The sequence below is a fragment of the Pseudorasbora parva genome, chromosome 24 (genome assembly GCF_024679245.1).
Source record: "Pseudorasbora parva isolate DD20220531a chromosome 24, ASM2467924v1, whole genome shotgun sequence".
Lineage (NCBI taxonomy): Eukaryota > Metazoa > Chordata > Actinopteri > Cypriniformes > Gobionidae > Pseudorasbora > Pseudorasbora parva.
In genome coordinates, this window is record NC_090195.1 from 29413406 (window position 1) to 29436263 (window position 22858).

Genomic DNA, 22858 nt, shown 5'->3' on the forward strand with positions numbered 1-22858 from the left:
ATTGATTTAATCACATCCTTTATGTACTGCGGAAACAGATAAACACAAGTTTATGAAAATAAATGTTCAAATAATGGGCTCAAGCCATATTTCACATAACCTAAATTTACCATTTTTAAACAAACTATTTAGTTTGAAGTACTAAAAACAGGGATGGGGGTAATGCATTATTAATAAGTAACGCGAGTTACGTAATCAGGTTACTTTTTCAAGTAACTAGTAATGTTCTACTTTAAAATTTACACTAAAATATCTGAGTAACACAAGTTACATGGTTTTCCCATGGATTGGTTGATACCTTTCCTGTCCCCATTTGTCCCCCAAGAAATCATTTGTCCCCCAAGAAAGAGTGCAGAGTCTTTGTTTTATTGTAGTTCTAGACTAAATGTGAGCATGCATTTACTCATCACACTTTGACAAAAACAGATTCAGTATTCCTAAAATTCCTAAATTGAATAAAAACTGAATATTTCACAAACCTGTATTAATTAAATGTTAAATAACACAAATATACTATATATTTTTTTTATCTGACTTTATTGGCCAGTCTTTACTACTGACCTTCGATGATCCATTTCAACCATACTAACAAGCTAAAATGACTTAAGATAAAAATTAAATAAATGTTTCATTTTCAATTGTTTTTTTTTTTTGTTGTTGCTGAAATTAGACTGTTGAACTTTCCTGAAAAACTGAACCTTCCATAAAAAGTAACTAAATAACAAAAAAAATCAGAAAGTAAGACAATATTGCAACGGATTACATTTAAAAGTAATTTTCCCCAACACTGCTAAAAAATACAGAAATAAAAAAAGCTCCCTAATAAGGATAATTCAGTCTAAATTTTAATTGTGATGGTCTCTAAAGCTAAAAATAGTCTTTATTTTTGTTACCTTTTAGTGATCACTGGAACCGTTATCACTGCTGTAACGCGAGGAGGTAGCATGTACGCCACAATCTCCATAATCAATGTCTACAAGGAAGGTAACCTTGCTATCCAACAGGCTGGCAAAACCATGAGCACAAAGATTATCATCCTTTGCAAGAAGTGCCCCTATGTCAGACGAGGTAAGTGCCTGCCTCAAGCTTGCTGTAAACAGTAACACTTAAGCCCAACGTATACTAGTGTGCTCGAACAGTTGTGGTTGTTGTACCATACACATGATTCTGTCTCTTGCATTCATTCTTCGACCACCTCATGAATCAATGGCCCTGGGGCACTGTTGTATAGTGGCCAAGAGAGCTCGACACGGTGCAACTGAAGAAAACACATGCATATAGAAAAAAACGGCAAATTAAGAAAACATCTTTATCAGATTTGAGCACATTTCTGTATTTGGTTGCAATGTGAGTATTTGTTAGCCTAGAAATCTAGACGCACCCTAGCGGCAGCAAATTTAATCTGCCCGAAAGTGTCGTCTAGGAACACTCAATACTCTTCTGAGCTGTATACCTGTCACTCTGGACGGGCCAATCACATCGTGTATAGAGTCGGCGGGCGGGGCCATAATGACGACGGCCGAGTTGCATTTGAGTGCTTCTAGTAAACACAGAAACTGGCGAATGGCGGTCTTTCGAATCAGCTTTGACTGCGATTCTGGAAGACTTGGAGTTAAGCTTCTCTCTGAGAAAAGAACAAAGAACGGCACTGAAGTCATTCTTAAAGGTCCCGTTCTTCGCGTGTTTTCGAAGCTTTGATTATGTTTACAGTGTGCAATATAACATGAGTTCATGTTTCGCGTGTAAAAAAACACAGTATTTTTCACACAATTTACTTATCTGTACACCGCTGTTTTCTCTGTCCTAAAAACGGCCTGATGATTTCCTTGTTCTATGAAGTCCCTCCTTCAGAAATACGTAACGAGTTCTGATTGGGCCAGCGCTTCCCGTCTTGTGATTGGACAGCAGCTTAGCGCACTTTGCCCGGAAAGGTCCCGCCTCTTACCATAACGGGGAGATGCAAGCGCTGAATGCCGCTCTTCTCCACGTGGGAGAGCAACAAGACCACGCCCCCTATTTTGCGTGTACTTGTGGGCGGAGGGTTAGTCAACAAACGGTTCTAGTGACGTCATTCCTGAAGGAAGTGCAGAGGTGTAGTCCAAACCGGCCGTTCGCTGTAGGCTTTGAAAGGGAACTTCTGTTTAAATAAAATATCTCGCTTGGCATTTAACTTTAAGCTTTATAATTTTACAGGTATTATTTATGCTCCAACAGCAACATTTCACACTAACTAAAGTTTGAAAGATGGAATCGCGAAGAACAGGACCTTTAAAAAGGGAAGATGTGTTCGGAGTTTAGCCGACCGGATACGGTGAATGTTTAATTTATCAACAAGCTCTGTTTCACCTTCGTTGCTCTGGTTGGTTGTAGCGCTATCCTATCGTGTGCAGAGGGATTTTGAAAGACAACCGTTTATCCCGCCCCTCGGATTGAGCCCTGTCTATGGTGAGTTTCCAGACCAAACATCTTGATGTGGGTCTGGCTTGTCAGGCTAAGTATTTGTAGCACATTTCTGTATTTGGTTGTGTTGTGAGTATTTGCAGCTCGTTTCTGTATTTGGTTGTGTTGTGAGTATTTGCAGCTCGTTTCTGTATTTGGTTGTGTTGTGAGTATTTGCAGCTCGTTTCTGTATTTGGTTGTGTTGTGAGTATTTGCAGCTCGTTTCTGTATTTGGTTGTGTTGTGAGTATTTGCAGCTCGTTTCTGTATTTGGTTGTGTTGTGAGTATTTGCTGCATGTTTCTGTATTTGGTTGTGTTGTGAGTATTTGAAACGAGCTGCAAGTTGCGTTGTGTTAGTTGCGTTGTGAGTATTTGCAGCGCGTTTCTGTATTTAGTTGCGTTGTGAGTATTTGCAGCGTGTTTCTGTATTTGGTTGCGTTGTGAGTATTTACAGTGTGTTTCTGTATTTGGTTGCGTTGTGAGTATTTGTATAACACTTCTGTATTTGGTTGCGTTGTGAGTATTTGTATAACACTTCTGTATTTGGTTGCATTGTGAGTATTTGTAGAACATTTCTGTATTTGGTTGCGTTGTGAGTATTTGCAGCATGTTTCTGTAGTTAGTTGCGTTTTGAGTATTTGCAGCATGTTTCTGTAGTTAGTTGCGTTGTGAGTATTTGCAGCATGTTTCTGTAGTTAGTTGCATTGTGAGTATTTGCAGCGTGTTTCTGTATTTGGTTGCGTTGTGAGTATTTGCAGCATGTTTCTGTATTTGGTTGCGTTGTGAGTATTTGCAGCATGTTTCTGTATTTAGTTGCGTTGTGAGTATTTGCAGCATGTTTCTGTATTTAGTTGCGTTGTGAGTATTTGCAGCTCATTTCTGTATTTAGTTGGGTTGTGAGTATTTGCAGCATGTTTCTGTATTTAGTTGCGTTGTGAGTATTTGCAGCTCGTTTCTGTATTTAGTTGCTTTGTGAGTATTTGCAGCTCGTTTCTGTATTTAGTTGCTTTGTGAGTATTTGCAGCTCGTTTCTGTATTTAGTTGCGTTGTGAGTATTTGCAGCATGTTTCTGTATTTGGTTGCGTTGTGAGTATTTGCAGCATGTTTCTGTATTTAGTTGCGTTGTGAGTATTTGCAGCATGTTTCTGTATTTAGTTGCGTTGTGAGTATTTGCAGCGCGTTTCTGTATTTGGTTGCGTTGTGAGTATTTGTATAACATTTCTGTATTTGGTTGCGTTGTGAGTATTTTTATAACATTTCTGTATTTGGTTGTGTTGTGAGTATTTGTGGAACATTTCTGTATTTGGTTGCATTGTGAGTATTTGCAGCATGTTTCTGTATTTAGTTGCGTTGTGAGTATTTGCAGCTCGTTTCTGTATTTAGTTGCGTTGTGAGTATTTGCAGCATGTTTCTGTATTTAGTTGCGTTGTGAGTATTTGCAGCTCGTTTCTGTATTTAGTTGCTTTGTGAGTATTTGCAGCTCATTTCTGTATTTAGTTGCTTTGTGAGTATTTGCAGCTCGTTTCTGTATTTAGTTGCGTTGTGAGTATTTGCAGCATGTTTCTGTATTTGGTTGCGTTGTGAGTATTTGCAGCATGTTTCTGTATTTAGTTGCGTTGTGAGTATTTGCAGCATGTTTCTGTATTTAGTTGCGTTGTGAGTATTTGCAGCGCGTTTCTGTATTTGGTTGCGTTGTGAGTATTTGTATAACATTTCTGTATTTGGTTGCGTTGTGAGTATTTTTATAACATTTCTGTATTTGGTTGTGTTGTGAGTATTTGTGGAACATTTCTGTATTTGGTTGCATTGTGAGTATTTGCAGCTCGTTGTCAAACTGATGAAGATGTTTTCTTCTGTTGCAGCATTTTGAGCTCTCTCAGCCACTGTACTGTTGTGTGCAGTTAAAAAAATGCATGCGTAGAGTACGTCTGTACGGTACTAATGACAAACATCACACACACACACATTTGTTTTTGTGAAATGTGGGGACATTCCATAGGCTTAATGGTTTTTATACTGGACAAACCGCATTTTCTATCCCCCTACACTGCCCCTGCCCATAAACCTACCCATCACAGGAAACATTCTGCATTTTTACTTTATAAAAAAAACCTAATCCTGGATGATTTATAAGCATTTTGAAAAGTGAGGACATGGCTTAATGTCCTCATATTTCACCCTTGTAATACCCATGTCATATCAATGTCATTATGCACATTTGTGTCCTGATATTTCACGAACAAGTATGCATAAAAAGTGAAGTATACTTTGGGCTTAATTTGCTAGACAGTTTAATCTGCCAAACACATCTGCAAAAACACATTATTGTAACCTCTCATTTTGAATAAGTAGTTATGTTCCTGTTAGTAATGCTTGTTTGCTTCTTGGTGTGTAAAAAAAAAGGAATAATTTCAGTTTGTTTTCCACTTCATTTCTGAGAACAGCATCTGTAGCATGATGTCAGTTACCACAAACTGAAATCATTTCCAACAGGTTTGCTATTGAACTAACTCAATTCAACTGTGAGCTTTATTTGTTTGTAAGATTTTAAAAAAAGTGATCCAAACTTTCCACAAATGTTTGCTGAACATACGATTGGTTGGTTCTATTTTGGTTTATGAATATATGGTTAAAAAATATATAGCCTAAAAATAAAAGTATTTCCAAGCAGTGAGTTGCTCTTCAAGGTTTAAGGTTTTTCAAATTGGAATTTAGGAAACAGTGTTCCTCACCCTTATTGGCTGCTGCCTACTAGATACACTAGTAAGCCTACCGCAATGCTGTTTGGTGATGCAAAGAGTGAAAAATAGACAAAGCACATTTACTATCGGATTTTACAACAGTAGAATCAGTACCTGTATGACTGAAGAAGCAGACAATATCTGATGCCAGAAGATAGTCTGAGGCCAAAAACAAAACACAACCACAAACATCTGTATGCATTCACAATGTGTCAGCAATCCATGTTAAAATATTAATCTCCAACAGAATAGACATTGCGTAAACAGTTCTGGGGCTTGAAAGTGGTAGTAGCGTAGCTGTCAGTGGGGGTGACAGAAAGATCTCAGATTTCATTAAAAGGATTAGTTAACTTCATAATGAAAATTTTAATCACTCCCATCTCAGTTAATGTCTTTCTTTCTTCCTCAATAAAATTTAATTATTTTTGACTGAAGAAAGAAAGACATGAACATCTTGGATGAGATGGGTGTGAGAAAAATATCTATGAACTAATCCTTTAAATCCTATTGCTGATCTTTAAAAGATCAGGACTGACAACTGTATTCTGCTGCTGTGTGAACTCACCAGTATCGGTGCAATTTCCATAAAACTCAGGTGAAGTCTGACAGCCAAAACTGAACTTTACTACACCTCGAAGACCTAGAGGAAGCGAGTTATGGAAATGTTCACTTTTTTGTAAAATATAACCGAATGCGAGTTTGGCACACTCACACAAAAAAAATTGGGAGCAGGGGGTTAAAGGAACACTCCACTTTTAATTTTCCAACTCCCCTAGAGTCAAACAGTTGAGTTTTACCGTTTTCGAATCCATTCAGTCGACCTCCGGGTCTGGCGGTAGAACTTTTAGCATAGCTTAGCATAGATCATTGATTCTGATTAGACTGTTAGCATCTCGCTCAAAAAAATGACCAAATAGTTTCAATACTTCTCCTATTTTAAACATTACTTTTCTGTAGTTACATTGTGTAATAAGATAATAAAAATGTTGCGATATGTCAAGGAACTATTCTCTCATTCCTGTTTAATCAAGGAACTTTGCTGCCGTACCATTAGTGCAGCGGCACAATGATATACATTACTTTAATCCTTCCCTTGGGTCATTTTGTTTTAATTTAAACAAATTTGTAATTTTTTAGTTTTTTTTTAGTTTGTTCAACGGAGATCTTAGTATTTTTGTCACATTGGTTGTAATAAAAATAGTAATAAATCCTTTTTAAATAATTCACTCAATAAATGGGTCAATTTGACCCCCTTAGGAATCAATGGAATGTGAGGAATCCTTCCGTATACATAGAAAAACCTTGAATTAATTGATAAAAATGAACTAAAAATGCTAAAACTTTACCAAAAATTATTTTATAATGTCTACATGTGTATCTGAATGCATACTGAAGAGATAACTGACTTCAGGACCCAGTGGAACAGCTCATTTGCTATTACAGCTATAAGGTCATCTAGTTAAAAAAAATCCCATAAGAGGCCAGCAGAGACACCCAAATTGACCACAATGCATGCATTGGAGGTATTTGGAATTTAAGTTGAAATAATGTGCTTAAATTATATTATTTATTGATAAAATCTAGTATAACATTATAAAAACCTCCACAAATTGCATTGAAAATAGAAAAAGTGTAATAAAATTAAATTGTCTAGAAAGCTTATCATTTTAGGGTGGATTTTGGGTGATTTTGACCTGCAAGGGAAGGATTTGTTATAGGATGCGAGAGAAGGATAAACGTTAATAAAGATAAAGATAAAAAGTTAAAAGCTAAACTAAAAATATGTAATTTTTCATGAGAAAACTCTGTCATATGTTTATACTGTAGTATATAAACATATGGAGTGTATAGTGCGAGTGAGGCCCCAGAGAAATGCTGATCCAAAGCCCTTCCTGAATGTCTCTGCCGTTCCGTCACTGCATTCAGGTTTGTTCTGTGTGGTGTCGCTAGGTTTGAACTACATCTTCATGGGCCACGCAGATGAGGAGGGCCGTGGAATGATCGCCCCCCATCATTTCATCATGGCTTTCAAGGCCAAGAACCAGAGGGCCTTCAACATGCTGAAGAACAAACGTTGCTGAGCTCTTACGGACAATCTATGGCCTCGGAATGCACACGTTGGTGTGTGATGTCTTCATATTTGCCCTGCATGTCCCGACTTCCTTCATCGCCCTCTCCAGAGAAGGCCGAGGACTGTTGAAGCACGTGGCACACATCTGGTTGGGCTCTCTTGGTTCCTTATTCTCTTCTTACAGCAAAATGACAGCGAGAGCATGAGTAGGAAGACGTGAAAGGTAAAGAAAAAACTGGATTGTAAAGAGCAAGATTGTGGTGTTTTGAACGGCACAGTTTACAAGATATTTATAGATTTTTGATCCAATAGCAAAGTTAGACGAACTAAAAGGCAATAAACTAGTAGCACACCTTTGCTGTTTTTAAAATCATGCTGGATTATATTGAAATATTTTCATAAAAACCGATTCCTAGAAGTGAATGTTAAGTTATAAATTATTTGTTTTATGAGAGGAAAAATAAAGCTCACTATCAGTTAAGTTTCAGATATTGTCTTCACGTTTTATTTTGTATTTGTATTTTTGTAAATGTATTGGATTCTTACCCCGAATCAGATTTCAGGGAAGTTGTTGAAAGTATTCAGGTAGTCCACATGTTAGGACATCTATTTCTAAAATAGCCTAGGGCTCAGAGCGCTTGACTGTGAAGGACACTATTCTTATGTTTAACTCCTTAGTAAACTCTTTAAAGGGCCATATTCTACAATTGTAGTTTTTTATTTTTCTCCTCATTTAGGCCCCTCCACATGGTGACGAGTTTAGCTGTATACGTAAAAAATAAACTACCAGTTGACATACTTTTTTAACGGTTGTAAAGTAAGTTCAAATTCAAATGTAGCACCTACTCTCATAGTATGTGATTTTGGAAACACTCTGGGTCTTCTGGGGCAGGGTTGAAGAACTCTGCTCTACAATATGTTAAGTAATACGTTAAAACGCTAAACAAAAACCCTCCAACAGTTACTAAGAACTAAAGCAAGATCAATCGAAAACATTTCTTTATAATAAATGTTATTTATTTGAAAAGAATGACATTTTTAGAAAACAAGTAGGATGCAATAATATTACATAAGTTATGGTTCTGGAGGCTTTATTCTAAACAGAGCTTAATAGAATTCCAGTAGAGCCCCAGTACTTTTTTTGTCACCTTACATCTTCCAAAGAAAAAGAAGTAGAGCATTGCTGAGCATGCTGGGTCATATTTACTAAAGGGTCATGGCTTAGCTTCTGGGGTAGAACATGGCATATTTGGAAGTGCGGAAGCCCAAAAGGTCCCTCATTTCATTGCGGAACTTGGATAGGTCTTGCCGCAGATCGTTGAGGTTCTCTACCGTGGCCTGATCCGTGCTCTGCATCTTCTGCCTTGTAGACGTCAGGTAACGGTGCACTAGGCAACACATAATCTTCTGGTAGTTCTGGTCTCTTTTCTGCTTCAGGTTCGTCCATTCCTGGAAGCAAAAAGTCACTGGGTCATTGGTAGACTGATTTAAAGGCATACTATTCTAGAGCTCACCAGTTTTCCACTAAAATGGTGCAAGACCCAGTTCTCGATCAATGTTCAGACAAACCTATTTCGAGGTGTTCACTTTTCATAGGGCCAACATCCTGCAGTGTTTTACTCCAACATACCTGGAGCTTTCCAGCCCTTCTAAAGACCTTGATCACCTGGCACATTTGTGTTTAACCCTTAAATGCATGAATGTTTTGCCAATCATTCGTACATATTCGGGTCTTTAGTGACCCGGATCTATATCTAACATGGATGGATCTCTACCTGTTGGGATAATATAAAACTCTCCTGATATTAGAGTAACAATTACAAAAGAATAAAATAAAGCATAATTTGTTCATCTTTTGAAGCTTGGAAGGGTTCAGTTTGAGCAGATGTTTTATACCATCATCACTGTCAGAGCTTATTTCTCAGTACATTCATATTCGCCATCTTAAACATTTTCTCAAAACACTAATTTTCAGTCAATATTTTGATCGCTGACAGCTTCTTCACCAGATCCACCATCAAGTTACAGTGACACTAATATTTGATTGCATTTAGTACTTAAGCACTGCAGTAAATCAATGAGCCATTTCAAGTTTTGCTGATGATACTTCCTATTCTTTTGTTTTCTGCCTGCGGTAACTGAGCCCTATCATACACCCAGCGTTATGTGGCGCCAGGTGCAACGCAAGAGTTTTTTGCTAGTTTTAGGCAGCTGCAGTTATCATTTTCACGTCCTGCACCATGTTGTTTAAGGAGAAAATGCATCTGAAAACAAGGTGTGTTCAGGCGCATTGATGGCATGTTGCTGTTTTGAGGCAAATGAAATCGACTACGCCATTGACACACAATGCACTCTGCTTGTTATACACACAGGGATGTAAAGCCACAAACAAACATTTTTAAATATGATAAATTTAAGGATTAAATGTAAACTCGTCCAAACTCAGCCCCGCCCACAACATTTGAGCTCGGACAGTTCGGTCTGGACTTGATCCAAAGAGAAGTAATTATGCCCGAACAGAAACAGTTTGGACCAATGAAATTGTCAGGGCGGGCTTTAGACGATGATGGACAGATGATAAGCAGTAACGCAATCATCCACGTCATCAAAGGCTCTTGGGTTGAATTTGTTCTAACCCTAAACGGAGAACTTGTTCGTATATGCATTCATCTTCACTATTTCTCTCAGAAATTAGGATCGTGTTGGTAAGTACTTAAGTTCTTTTTTTACAACACCGGCAAAGAACGTTTACACTCATATTTTTCTTCTAACGATACTTATTCCAGTGTGCGTGCAGACAGGGTTGCCAAGTTTTTACAACAAAACCCGCCAAAACAAGCCCAACAGCGTCTCTGGGGGGTTCTCCGGAAAAAAAAAAGGAGTTTGGGGGGGTAAAATGTGTGTTATTTTGGCAAGGTGGCATGCTAAAATTCGCATTCTTGGGTCTATATATCACATAATTGAAATCGCTTTAACCCGCAGAAATGGAAAACAACCCGCGGGAAAACAGTGCAGTTGAGTTCTGTTGACATTTGACAACTAACGTTATGCGTTACTCCATTGCTGATTGGTCGTAGGTCTATCCAATTGAGGTCTTTCCTGGTTCGGTTGAAACACACCCCATAATCACAGCCCAGTGGAGCAGTATCAGACTCATATTCTGACTAGAATTGAGTATGACGACATCAGGCTACTAAAAGATTAATATTGTGTACATGAATATAAAAATGTCTACATGATATATGTTCAGGGAGAATATATATTTGGTGGAAACGGCTTATCCCGTTCATGTTCCGCTCGCGTGCTTTAACCTCATGCACGAGCAGATCCGTTTCATCGCTAAAGAAGCATTCAGTTTTTCCCCTTACAAATTCTGCCAAAAAAAATAGCAAATCCGCCATGGCGTGAGCTCAACTGGCTTTTAAAGGGAATGGGAGATGAGACTGATCGGTTTATTGCACATTATGTCCAAAACACACCCTTGAAACATTAGGAGAATAGGGACCATGTGCCAGACGCCGACCATTTGCAAAAGTGGATTCGGACATGCCGAAAGTGCATTTGCTCCATGCGCTTTAGACCATAATGATTAGATCGTTAAAATAGGGCCCTATGAGTGAAACATCACTTCAGCATTGTGTGTCAGACATTGCCAGCTTTAAAGGTGAATTGCACTTATTCAGTCACCAAAGATCAAATTATTGTTGTGCAGAAAAATACTTACACTGATACACACCCTGGGTCATTAGTAACCCTATACAATTTTTTACATAAATTAATGGGAAAACAGGCATTCTTTTATAATATGGGTGAAAGTAGGCATGTAAGGTTCATAAATCCCCTGACCAAGCACCTGTTCCAGCACCAGTACAATGCTGTAAGGATAGGCTGTCTTTAGAAGCAACAGTTTTTAAATTAACATAAAATCGATCAATTATTCATATACAACTAAATGCAAATATAGAGACACAGTACAGTAGGTAGATTTTCCAAAATATAAGTTCTCATAAGTCTTACATACCTTGAGGCTATTCTGTCTCTTGACCTTGCCTGTGGATGTGTGGGAACAGATCCATTTGCTCATGCTGATCACCAGGTAGCACACGGTCTTGGGTGAGGGGAGGATGTTGAAGGGTGGAGGCAGTGTGCACTTGTCATCAAAGTAGCTGAGCCACAGCTTAGCCCGAGCAAACTTCCACTCCTTATCTTCATGGTTCTGCAAGCAGATCAAGTCATCAATGTACAACAGTGATGCCTTCACTGCCCATTGCTCATTGCCTGAAAGAAGTAACCAGAGGTATCTGAACTCATACCTGAACCAAAGCATTATAATATACCTATTATATATTAATATCCATTAATATTCCCATTGTTTTTAATTTTGAGGGATTGGTCACATGGCACAAAGAAAGGATTTTTAGAAATCTTGGCCAACTGATAAGTATGAACATGACAAGTATGAGCATGTTCAGCACTCAATACTTAATTGGGGCTCCTTTTGCCTTAATTACTGCAGCAATGCGGCGTGGCATTGAGTCGATCAGTCTGTGGCACTGCTCAGGTGTTATGAGAGCCTAGGTTGCTCTTCTCAATACTCCATAGATTTTCTATGGGTATGTAGGTTGTCGTTGTCCACTGTGTGCAGGTGCCAAGTCCTGTTGGAAAATTAAATCTGCATCTCCAGGTTGGTCCACAGCAGGAAGCATGAAGTGCTCTAAAACTTCCTGGTATACGGCTGCGGTGACCTTGGACCTCAGAAAACACGTATGTAGACTCCAACCTTTAGTTTAAACATATAGTCGTTTGATTTACTAATGTTTTCTCAGTATCCTCTATTAAGTCCATTCACGCAGCATCTCTTTTGCCACTCGGTCCGGCTGAGGGGGCGTGTTCCGGCGGGAAAGTGTCATCAGTACATACCCTCTATATGTGCCAGCTGATTAAACTTGGTTGAAATGAACAGGAATGCTAATGGATAGACCCATAGATATCCATATTAAAGGCTAGATGTCTTATGGCGGAGTCACCATCGTCATCACCGGCGGCCATCTTGTCACAGGCAAGCTTTCTGTCGGGCTCTGTGGAACCTGATGTAAGATGAGTGATCTGTACGAACATAAATACTCTTATCTCGCTTAAATCTCAATGGATTTACAAATGGTTTAGTTTCTTACAAATGTTATTAACATGGCTACAAATCTGGATGCTTTAACACGCTGAAATTGCAGCTTTTCGTTTCGATAAACGACTTAATCGTGCAGCTTGTGTATCAAGGCTATAACTTGCGTGCACGTTATCAAGACTGAGACCACAATCGAGCTGTTCAATTATATAGGTTTTATTGACACCAATAACGATTTTATGACAACCAATCTTTTGTCTAGTTAAAATAAACTTAGTTTGCATGTTTTTTTTTGTTTTATTTTTTTTTAAATACGAATTCTTTTATTATAATAGTGATATTCTTATTATAAAAGTGTGTGTGTGTGTGTGTATATATATATATATAATTAATTTCTCATGTTGCCATTCAGTACACAGTTTTAGTAGCCCATATATTGATTTAACATAAATACCTTTTTTATTGCACCTGTCTGTTCTGTTCAATGTTACTTTCATATTGAAGTCCATGGTTATAATTATTCATAAATATGTAGTGCCATAACTACATCTCTGATGTTTATAACAAACAAAACAGTTTGGAAATCGGTTGAAAATTGAGCAAGTTGCGGACGGCAACCTCCATTGGCCAACAGCGCGCACGAGACATCTAGCCTTTATTATGGATATCTATGGATAGACCTTCTTGAAAGAACCAATAAGACTGCATTAACCTCTCTACTACCCCCATCAGGTTTGGAGAACTCATTGCACAGTGATTCTCAAATCTGGCCCTCGAGATCCACTTTCCTGCAGAGTTTATCTCCAACTCTAATCAAACTTACTTGCCTGTAAGTTTCTAGGAAGCCTGAAGATCCTGACTAGCTTCTTCAGGTGTGTTTGATTAGAGGTGGAGCTAAACTGTGCAAGATCTCATTGGCGGAGTAAAGAACCTGTGCCATTGCATTCATGTGATGTTAACTCAGGTGGATGGATACTACGGAATTTGATTCATTCAACTTGATGGAAACACACAATTACAGAAATTCTATCATGTTAGGATAGCACCTATAGCATTCACATTTTTGAAATCAAATCATCTCAAGGGTCACTCACAGCAATCTGTCTGAAGCTCTTATGCAGCATAGCCACCAGGAGTTTAGTGAGAACGATGACTACAACAATGTTGTAGGTACCGATGATAAGAGCACCAACAAATGACCGCAGCTCCTCGGTATAGCTGATCCTAGTCACGAACAGAGCCACGTGTGCCAGGGAAAATATGTACCAGAAGAGGGCATAACATGTCCCCATAAACCTAGAGAAAGTTAAAGATAAATGATAAAGGTAAAAGATTTCATTAAAACAGAGCTTTTATACTTTTCATGGACATTATGGAGCCTCACATCTTTATAATCTTTAGATGCCGTCAAATACCTTTCAACGGGGTCATATCATGAGGAAATCTCAGAATTCAAAACTTCCTCCCCAGTTCAAGAAGAGCATTTATTGAAACTAAGATGCAAAACAACTTACATGCAAAATGAATGACCCCTTTAACTTTAAATTTTTTACACCTTTTAGGAAAGACTGCATATTTTTTGCTCAAAGACTAATGGCATTACCATGGCTCCGCCCACTTATGTACTTCCGCTTAATTTAAATTTTTCTTCAGTACGTTGACTGGGTTTGCGGTATATTTGCTGGTTTTGTCCGGCCAAATTTTAACATGTCTAATCAGCGAACAGGGGGAGTGGCTGAGAACGATGACGATGATGTCATGCGCTAAATTGAGTTGTAGTTCAGTAATGGCGGCAGAGAAGGTGCAACCTTGTGGCAACTCTGCTGAATATCTAGAAGTTAAAGCCAGAGCAAGAACAATTTTTGCAGAGTTTGGTTTGTGGCCATAATGTTGTGGGCCTCCTCCTCATGGGGTTTAGGAAAAGTTTGATTTTCCAGCTAGCTCGGTTAGTGGTGAAGGAGTTGGCTAAGGCGAACTCTAGCGATGCTAAGCTGATAGTTGTTGGACATATGCATGACATATGTCACGATCAAACGTTAGCGATTGGTTATGGCAGATCCAGAGTGACTCTGGGATCCAATAGTTTTAAACTTCAACAGGAAGTCTCTTATCAATGGAGAGTGGCCTGACTCTGTACAAATTAAATGTATGAGAGTCTGGTAGGACCAGGCTATTATGGCATACATCTTTGAGTCTCTAATTAGTGTAAATTAAATGAAAGACAAAGTACGTGTGAAAGGTGTCGTTGCTCTGCTGCGGACAGTAGATGCCCTCGCAGTTTTTATCTTTGGGTGTGGATCGATCCTTGGGGTCTTTTCCATACAGCTGCGTCAGGCCAATGGTGAAAGAGATGAGCACGAGCAGGAATAAGCCAAGAAACTTCCCAAACTCTTGTAGCATCTGGCCCATGGAGATCTGCAATGACAAATACACCGACCGTTTCAAATACAATTTATGATCCATTACCATAATGCTGTGTTCTATTGTTTACCACAACAAATAATTTTGACTTGTCCCAGTGTGAAAAAAAACTAAACAAAAACAACAGGAAAACTAAAATACTTTTGTAATGGAAGCCTACAACAAATCCTGGCAACATTGAAATATTTTATTTTAAAATAAATTTTGTTTTCATTAAGTGGTGGCTCATCTTATTGGGGTCCACATAAAAATACACTGTAAATATATAATTACCAATGAATAAATTACAAAACCAAAGTTTTCGGACTAGTTTGCAAAAGTAGGTTTCAGACAAAATCCAAGAGTTTAATGGGTGAATAATAATAAAAATCCTTAGAATGACAATAGGGTTCCAACCAAGCGGCAAACTCCCGCGATCTCTCTTGAAGCCAATACGGAAGTAATGTAAACTGCAATTCCTCAACTGGCCGCTAGGGACAGGCTCCAGAAGGGAGCAGAATCTTATTGAGCCCCATGCTAAAATGGGCAACTTTACAGCAGAAAAAACAGCCTGGTACAAATTGTGGTTTTTGCCTATACGGCTAATTTTGACCCTCATGACAACTGTGAGGGGGGTGAATTTTTTTCAAACTCATTCGTTTACGTTATATAAAGCCTTAAAGTTCTGCATCATTAAGGCCGTGGTTACAGGTGGATAGCCATTTATCCGCCGTCTATAGTTATTGCGTCACTTAAGCTCCGCCCACATCCCGCCTTTTTGCCCATTTTCAGTTATCCGGGAGTGACAAGCGATGACTCGCTCACAAGATGGCAACGCCTAGCTCGCTCCTACTTTAAGCTTCAGAACGGCTTATCAGAATCCTATGGGTGACGTCACAGATACTACGTACATATTTTTTTACAGTCTATGGTTCCAACACTTCATGATTGAACCCCTACAAATTACAGAATCTACATTTTTGGATGAACTATATTTTAAACCCGGGAATACTGTATTCCTTTTGAAATAGATATATTTAAGGACAGCTATTTACGGGTTGATGGTCTTGGAAATTCAAAATGTTTTCAAGTTAAGTAAATATGTCAATGTTTTGAAACCAGTTAATTTGTGTGTTGGATGTCATTTTTAACTAACTTCATATATCAGACAACAACTAGTCACTGATAAACTGGGCTTGGGTAAATATTAGTTTGACTCATTAGGGGTAATGGAAGGGGAACATTTCTCGGTAGCAACATTAAGTGATCTGTATACTTGCACACATACAGCAGGCTAGCTCTTTTAAGGTGCCTGCCTCTATCTGTACTTTAGATTCCACAGGCCTTTCCAGTGTGGGCTGAGGACTAGATGAATCGCTTGTGTCAAGTCTGACCGGTAATGTTCTGCACTGTGTGTTTGTGCTTAAACATAGCAGGAATGTTGTTGTTTTTTCCTTTTCTTTTTCAATTAGTCCAATTTGTTTTCTTGTCTCTCAAACCCATTTTCCACATGTAATATTTTTCAACCTTTGTTGAACCGTGGTAGTTGCAGTAGCCATTTCAATCTTCTATCTCTGATATGAAGCTCTGGTGTCATGCCAAATCCAACCTCAAAGTGTTTTCACTGGCTGAAGTAACTCTGAGTATTCTATTTGATGCCTGATTATGGCTGGCAAAGCTGAATTTTCAGTCTTTACTGTCACTTCTGATCTATTTAATGCATTCTTGCTGAATAATATATTAATTTATTTAAAACAAACTATGTTATCTTACTGACCATGTACAGTAATGTGATCAATTACAGTAGGATAATGCTATAGAAAGAGCTTTGTTGAACACATTTTATCATGTTTTACATCCCTTCCACAGAATTCTGTAGATTGTTTCCCCAAATGTCAGCATGAAAATATGGGGGGAAAGCCCACAGATCCCATCTGTGCCTGGGAATGACTTCTCTTTTATATCCAAGCAAGCAAGACACCCTTAAAAAAAAGAAAAAAAAGAAAAGTCCTATGGTAGTGTACATAGGAATCTAAGTCAAATCTACAAAGTACAGTTTAAGGTATATGAAGTATATCGATTAACACCTAAATAGGAACATAGTACTTAAAGTGCAAAAAACTATATATAAATAGTAAACCATAAGCATGATGTTAAGTAAAGAAAACTTGAAATACAAAACTACTAATCTAGAAGTTTACAGAGAGTATACTTTAAACTGCTTTCATAAACAACAAATGTGCTACATTTAGCTATTAAACTATCAGTATAACTATAGTTCACTTGTAGTATAGTTGCAGTACAACCTAAAAACGTAGTTGTATATGCTAGTTTTGTACTCAGTTTACTACTGTTACTGTCAAGTAAAGTATACTTTTATTCACGAAAAAGTTGATCAAGTATTGAATTAGTACACTTACAAGTATACTATTAGTATGTTGATATTAGTATACTTACTACATAAAGTATGCTTAAAATATACTTGAAGTTAAGTATACTTAATAAAATTAACTTGAAGTAAAGTAATTTTTTTGTAAGGACAAGATTTGGCAATACACCAGCCCATTACATATTGCTCAGCCGGTAAGTTAAGGCTTCACACACAATTCAGACAGCTGTACTCTACAAACACCATATTACTCCTTTAAATAAAGTTTAACCACTCGGTTTGACGTCTCAACTCTTGCCCTCACGAAAAGAAATATGCTCTCAGACGTTTATCCAGAGGTGATTTAGTGTTTTCCACTTGCTATTGGGGAGATTTACTGGACACGCTCAACATAACAATGAGGCAGGAGGGAGTAAATGTCTGCGTGTTCCTCTGCCTTCCCAGTGGAGGTCTGCTGTGTGAATACTTGGGTCTGTTCCTTGTCATTCCTATATCTGTACATCATATGTTTGTCTGTTAGAGTGAGTGACAAAGCGACCATTTAAACACGTTGGGTAGGTATGCACATTTATAGAAATCCAATAATATGCACTTTCCCCTAAAAAACTTGCGTAGGATGTGTGTTCATACGTGAATCCATTACAGTTGAGTGTGTGTGTGCATATGCATCATTCCGACCACACTTCTTGAGAAAATTACTTTTCCATGCAGCAGCGCCAGACACTGATGTCAGTCTAAGAGCGCGTGCAGGAGAGCAGAGAGCCACACACACACACACAAACTCACTCACTCAGGACTGACATGTTACTCATGCCAAACACTGGAGTCCTCAGAGACGAGCACTGCATTATGCAATCTCTCTAACGCTGAAGATTGAAGCTGCTGATTCGATTACAAAGCCTTGGTGAATCGCACAAAAATGATGAAGAAAGAAATCACCCTGTTAACTCAGAGCATGGCATACTGCCAAGTTCAAAGCGCTACTGAACAAACAGACGCACACCTTGAAAGCGTATCTTTCATCTGTTCTTTAAAAAAACAAAATGTTACTTCAACAAGTGCGTGTTAATGCTCTCATAGAATTGTCGAGAGCAATTCAAGACAAGTTATAGGTCGCCGTCCTCAGTCTCAGCAAAAAATACCTGCATTTGACACGCGGTCAAGATGATACTTTGTGAGATTCACCCCCAAACTATAAGTGGGACGTTTCCAGCAATAAATTATATAATATCCCTATAAAAGAGAAATTAAACCCCATGGTAGAGATGATCAAATGGGGATTCAACCAACAGATCTGAGAGAAGAAGAACAACCGAGAAACGATAACAGACGCTTGTAGAACTGATGAGGTATACATGAAAAATGAAAGATCTTCCTGTCATTCACTGGTTCTGTCAGAGGAAGTTGTGATTACCTGTAAAGGCCCCAAGATGGAGCTGGTGGTGTACATGAAGAAGAGACGCAGATAGCTCAGAACGTTGGCGAAAGCAAAAAGCCCTTCTGCAACCAGGATGGGATGGAACGCATCCCAGTTTTTCCTCTCTCGTTCGACGTTCTTAAACTGATCAGAGGACAAAGGAAAGGCTGGTGTAAATTATGTTGTCAGAGACACATTGACACGGTAGCATTTTAGACAACAAGATTTTAAACATTGTTAAATCATTAGAGTCAAGACACAATATACTGTATATACTAGTGCTGTCAAAACGATTACTCGTATCTAACATGAAGGTTTGTTTATACAATAGGTGTGTGTGTGTGTGTGTATGGATATATATATATATATATATATATATATATATATATGTATATATATATATATATATATATATATATATATATATATATATATATATATATATATATATACACACAGAGATTTTTTTTTAACTAATTAACATTGAGAAATCATTCATAAAAAGAAAGAAAAATCTGTCATTTACACATCCTTGTGTCATTCCAAAATATTAATTTCTGCTTCCGTGGAAAACAAAAGAATGTCAAAGCCTGGAAAGAAAAGTATACGAGTAAATGATGACTAGTGACTAGTGACTAATGACTTGGTAAAGTGCTCAGAATGTAATGTTCTGGACTGGGTTTATACCTTGCTGTGCGCCACCACTCTTAAGGCAAAGGTGGCCAAATAAAGTGAGTTCATGACGAAACTTAGCTGGTTCCGTGACTCTTCCAGGAAATCTTCCAATCCCTCATACCACAGACGCTTCACATCAGACCACACCATGCCTGCAGAGATAGGAATTTGCCATCAGCGCAAAGAAGCGTCCAAGCAGCAAATCAGAAATTATTTTGAAGAAAAAACTTACAGATTCTATACAAATCCCTGCAGGGCCAATGTAACTCAAATTACCATGCCTGACAGAAAAGATTTATGGATGCTTTTTACACTAAGTGCAAATAGCGATCAATTCTATTTCATCTAAGTGTAAGTATATAAAAAATTTTAGATAGTCTAAGATGCTAGTCATACTTAGTACACATACAGTACAAAGAGTGGCAGATGCTCAGTGTATTGCATTACATTTTAATAGTATGCAATAATAATAACAACATACACTCATCTAAAGGATTATTAGGAACACCATACTAATACTGTGTTTGACCCCCTTTCGCCTTCAGAACTGCCTTAATACTACATGGAATTGATTCAACAAGGTGCTGAAGGTGCATTCTTTAGAAATGTTGGCCCATATTGATAGGATAGCATCTTGCAGTTGATGGAGATTTGTGGGATGCACATTCAGGGCACGAAGCTCCCGTCCCACCACATCTGGTGATTGTGGAGGCCATGTTAGTACAGTGAACTCATTGTCATGTTCAAGAAACCAATTTGAAATGATTCGAGCTTTGTGACATGTTGCATTATCCTGCTGGAAGTAGCCATCAGAGGATGGGTACATGGTGGTCATAAAGGGATGGACATGGTCAGAAACAATGCTCAGGTAGGCTGTGGCATTTAAATAATGCCCAATTGGGACTAAGGGGCCTAAAGTGTGCCAAGAAAATATCCCCCACACCATTACACCACCACCACCAGAAGCCTGCACGGTGGTAACAAGGCATGATGGATCCATGTTCTCATTCTGTTTACGCCAAATTCTGACTCTACCATCTGAATGTCTCAACAGAAATCGAGACTTATCAGACCAGGCAACATTTTTCCAGTCTTCAACTGTCCAATTTTGGTGAGCGTGTGTTAATTTTAGCCTCTTTTTCCTATTTGTAGTGGAGATGAGTGGTACCTGGTGGGATCTTCTGCTGTTGTAGCCCATCCGCCTCAAGGTTGTGTGTGTTGTGGCTTCACAAAAGCTTGCTCCATACCTCGGTTGTAACGAGTGGTTATTTCAGTCAAAGTTGCTCTTCTATCAGCTTGAATCAGTCGGCCCATTCTCCTCTGACCTCTAACATCAACGAGACATTTTCGCCCACAGGACTGCCGCATACTGGATGTTTTTCCCTTTTCACACCATTCTTTGTAAACCCTAAAAATGGTTGTGCTTGAAAATCCCAGTAACTGAGCAGATTGTGAAATGCTCAGACCGGCCCGCCTGGCACCAACAGCCATGCCATGCTCAAAATTGCTTATATCACCTTTCTTTCCCATTCTGACATTCAGTTTGGAGTTCAGGAGATTGTCTTGACCAGGACCACACCCCTAAATGCATTGAACTGCCATGTGATTGGTTGATTCGATAATTGCATTAATGAGAAACTGAACAGGTGTTCCTAAAAATCCTTTAGGTGAGTGTATATTTACATTTATTAAAATGATAAATGAATGCTGCCTTATTGTCACTCTCCCAAAAGCCCTCCCCTACACAAACTCTTAACCCTAACCCTATAGAATCTGCTGATCAGTAAAGGTATCCTCGAAGGTCCAGGAAGGGAACCACAGTTTTGGGTAACCTTACGAGCTACATGCGTCACGGTCGACATGCCAGGCTGTCCAATCAACTTTACGAAGTGGCTGAATTATGAACATTTTTGTTTAAGATGAATGCTCTGTCTCTGAGCTGGTATTCAATGGGAGTAGGGTGAAGAATGGGATTGGAAAAAGGCTTTATCCACTATGCTTAATCACCACAACGCTACTCCAGTAATTGAATGATTTTCTTGTGTCACCTTGTTTGGATCCACCAGACAATGACAAGTTCAGCCTTTGTCAGCAAGATTTATCCCAAAGATTGTTGGGATTTAGTGCAAATAGACACTTGTGAATATATTAGAATGGTATGAGGGTATATGTTTTGCATCATTTTTTTTGTTTGTTGCTATACTGTTTCTATTTTCATTACCAGAGAGCATGGTAATGCTCTACATTTGAAGAATCATTAATCATGCATAAATCATGATTAATAAAAAGAAGTTGAGATAGGAAAAAAAATATATATGTATATATGTATATATGTAACGTATATCCGTGTGAAACAGCTTCTCGAATAAGAAAAAAAAGTAGGGCGGGACTTGATTTTGTCCATTGGTAACGGATTGAGTGGATGTGGTTTGCTATTGGTCGATCTCATATGAGTGACAGGTTGTCCCGCCCTTTCACCAGTAAACGTCATTAAAAAGAGATGATACTGCAAGAGTTAGTTAAGAGGTAGTTATTTTGATTAAAAATTACTAGGGTACATTACTTATACAAATTATATGGACAAATACAAAATTTATAATACATACACTGTAAAAACATTGTTGGTTTAAAAAACTATTTGTCCATCGTATTTATGGGCCTGTCACCTTTTTGTTTACCGAAATTATTTAAAATATCTTCTTTTGTGTTCAGCTGAAAAAAGTAATTCTTACAGGTTTAGAACAACTTGAGGGTGAGTAAATGATGACATAATTTTTATTCTTGGGTGAACTAACCCTTTAAAGCTGAGCTATAAAGGAATCATCTTCCTCCCTCTAGTGGTCTGTTCAAATACCCACACTTGCGGTCTTTGCACTTGACCACTTGTCTACTTACATGACGTATTTCCTGTATTTGGAAATTCAAGTGGACGTGAAAACGGCATTTTCAATATTTAAATTTTTTATATAAACTTATAAATGTCTGTTCAAATATCCCTATGTAACTATTTAAAAATTGTGGTGCAATTTCAGTTCATGCAAGTTCCCGGACATAGGGGAGAGTGGGGTAAGATGAGCCAGTGGTAAGTCGATCCACCCCCTTTATCTTGGAAACTGTACACTTTTATTGTCATGTGACCAAACATTTTGTAACCACCCATTTACTTTAAAAACTGTTTTTGGCTTGTCAAAGTAAACATTTTGCATAACAGATGTAATGGCTGTTGCATCAATGCAAATTCATCCAGGGCAAAAATATTTATGATCCATATTGGTAATTTTTGCAATGTATACAACCATGCAAATAATTTAGCTAATATTAGGCTGAATTGGTAAGTAAGCTAGTGTAATTCAAAATGACAGCTATGTGGTAAAGTTAGTCAAATGCTGTGGGGTAAATTGAGCCAGCGTTTTAACTTACCTCACCTTAAGGAGGTTAAGATAATGAGGTTAAATTAAATCTGAAGTATAAACTGGTATAATTTCAATACTGGTTTAAATACTGTTAAACACAACTGGTTTAGTTAATCATTTTCTTAAAAAAGAACAAAAAAAAAAGTTGAGTGTATTTAATAGGAACATTTTACAAGTACACCAAATCCTTC

At 38.1% G+C, this 22858-nt stretch overlaps 2 protein-coding genes across 2 annotated transcripts in view; one reads left to right on the plus strand and one right to left on the minus strand.

The window, feature by feature from the left end:
• pcolce2b (procollagen C-endopeptidase enhancer 2b) overlaps window positions 1-7738 on the plus strand; it is a 31464-nt gene extending 23726 nt beyond the window's left edge. The window contains exons 8-9 of the mRNA XM_067435620.1: window positions 901-1068; window positions 7131-7738. Of these exons, the coding sequence (XP_067291721.1) occupies window positions 901-1068; window positions 7131-7261 (299 nt within the window). The 3' untranslated portion in view covers window positions 7262-7738. The remainder of the gene's footprint in view (window positions 1-900; window positions 1069-7130) is intronic.
• A 529-nt stretch (window positions 7739-8267) lies between these two features.
• The window catches only part of trpc1 (transient receptor potential cation channel, subfamily C, member 1), a 35609-nt gene continuing 21018 nt past the window's right edge, over window positions 8268-22858 (minus strand). Inside the window, exons 8-13 of the mRNA XM_067435608.1 lie at window positions 19267-19406; window positions 18577-18723; window positions 14604-14788; window positions 13468-13669; window positions 11273-11467; window positions 8268-8700 (exon numbers count right to left, since the gene is read on the minus strand). Coding sequence (XP_067291709.1) covers window positions 8473-8700; window positions 11273-11467; window positions 13468-13669; window positions 14604-14788; window positions 18577-18723; window positions 19267-19406 — 1097 coding nt within the window. The 3' untranslated portion in view covers window positions 8268-8472. The remainder of the gene's footprint in view (window positions 8701-11272; window positions 11468-13467; window positions 13670-14603; window positions 14789-18576; window positions 18724-19266; window positions 19407-22858) is intronic.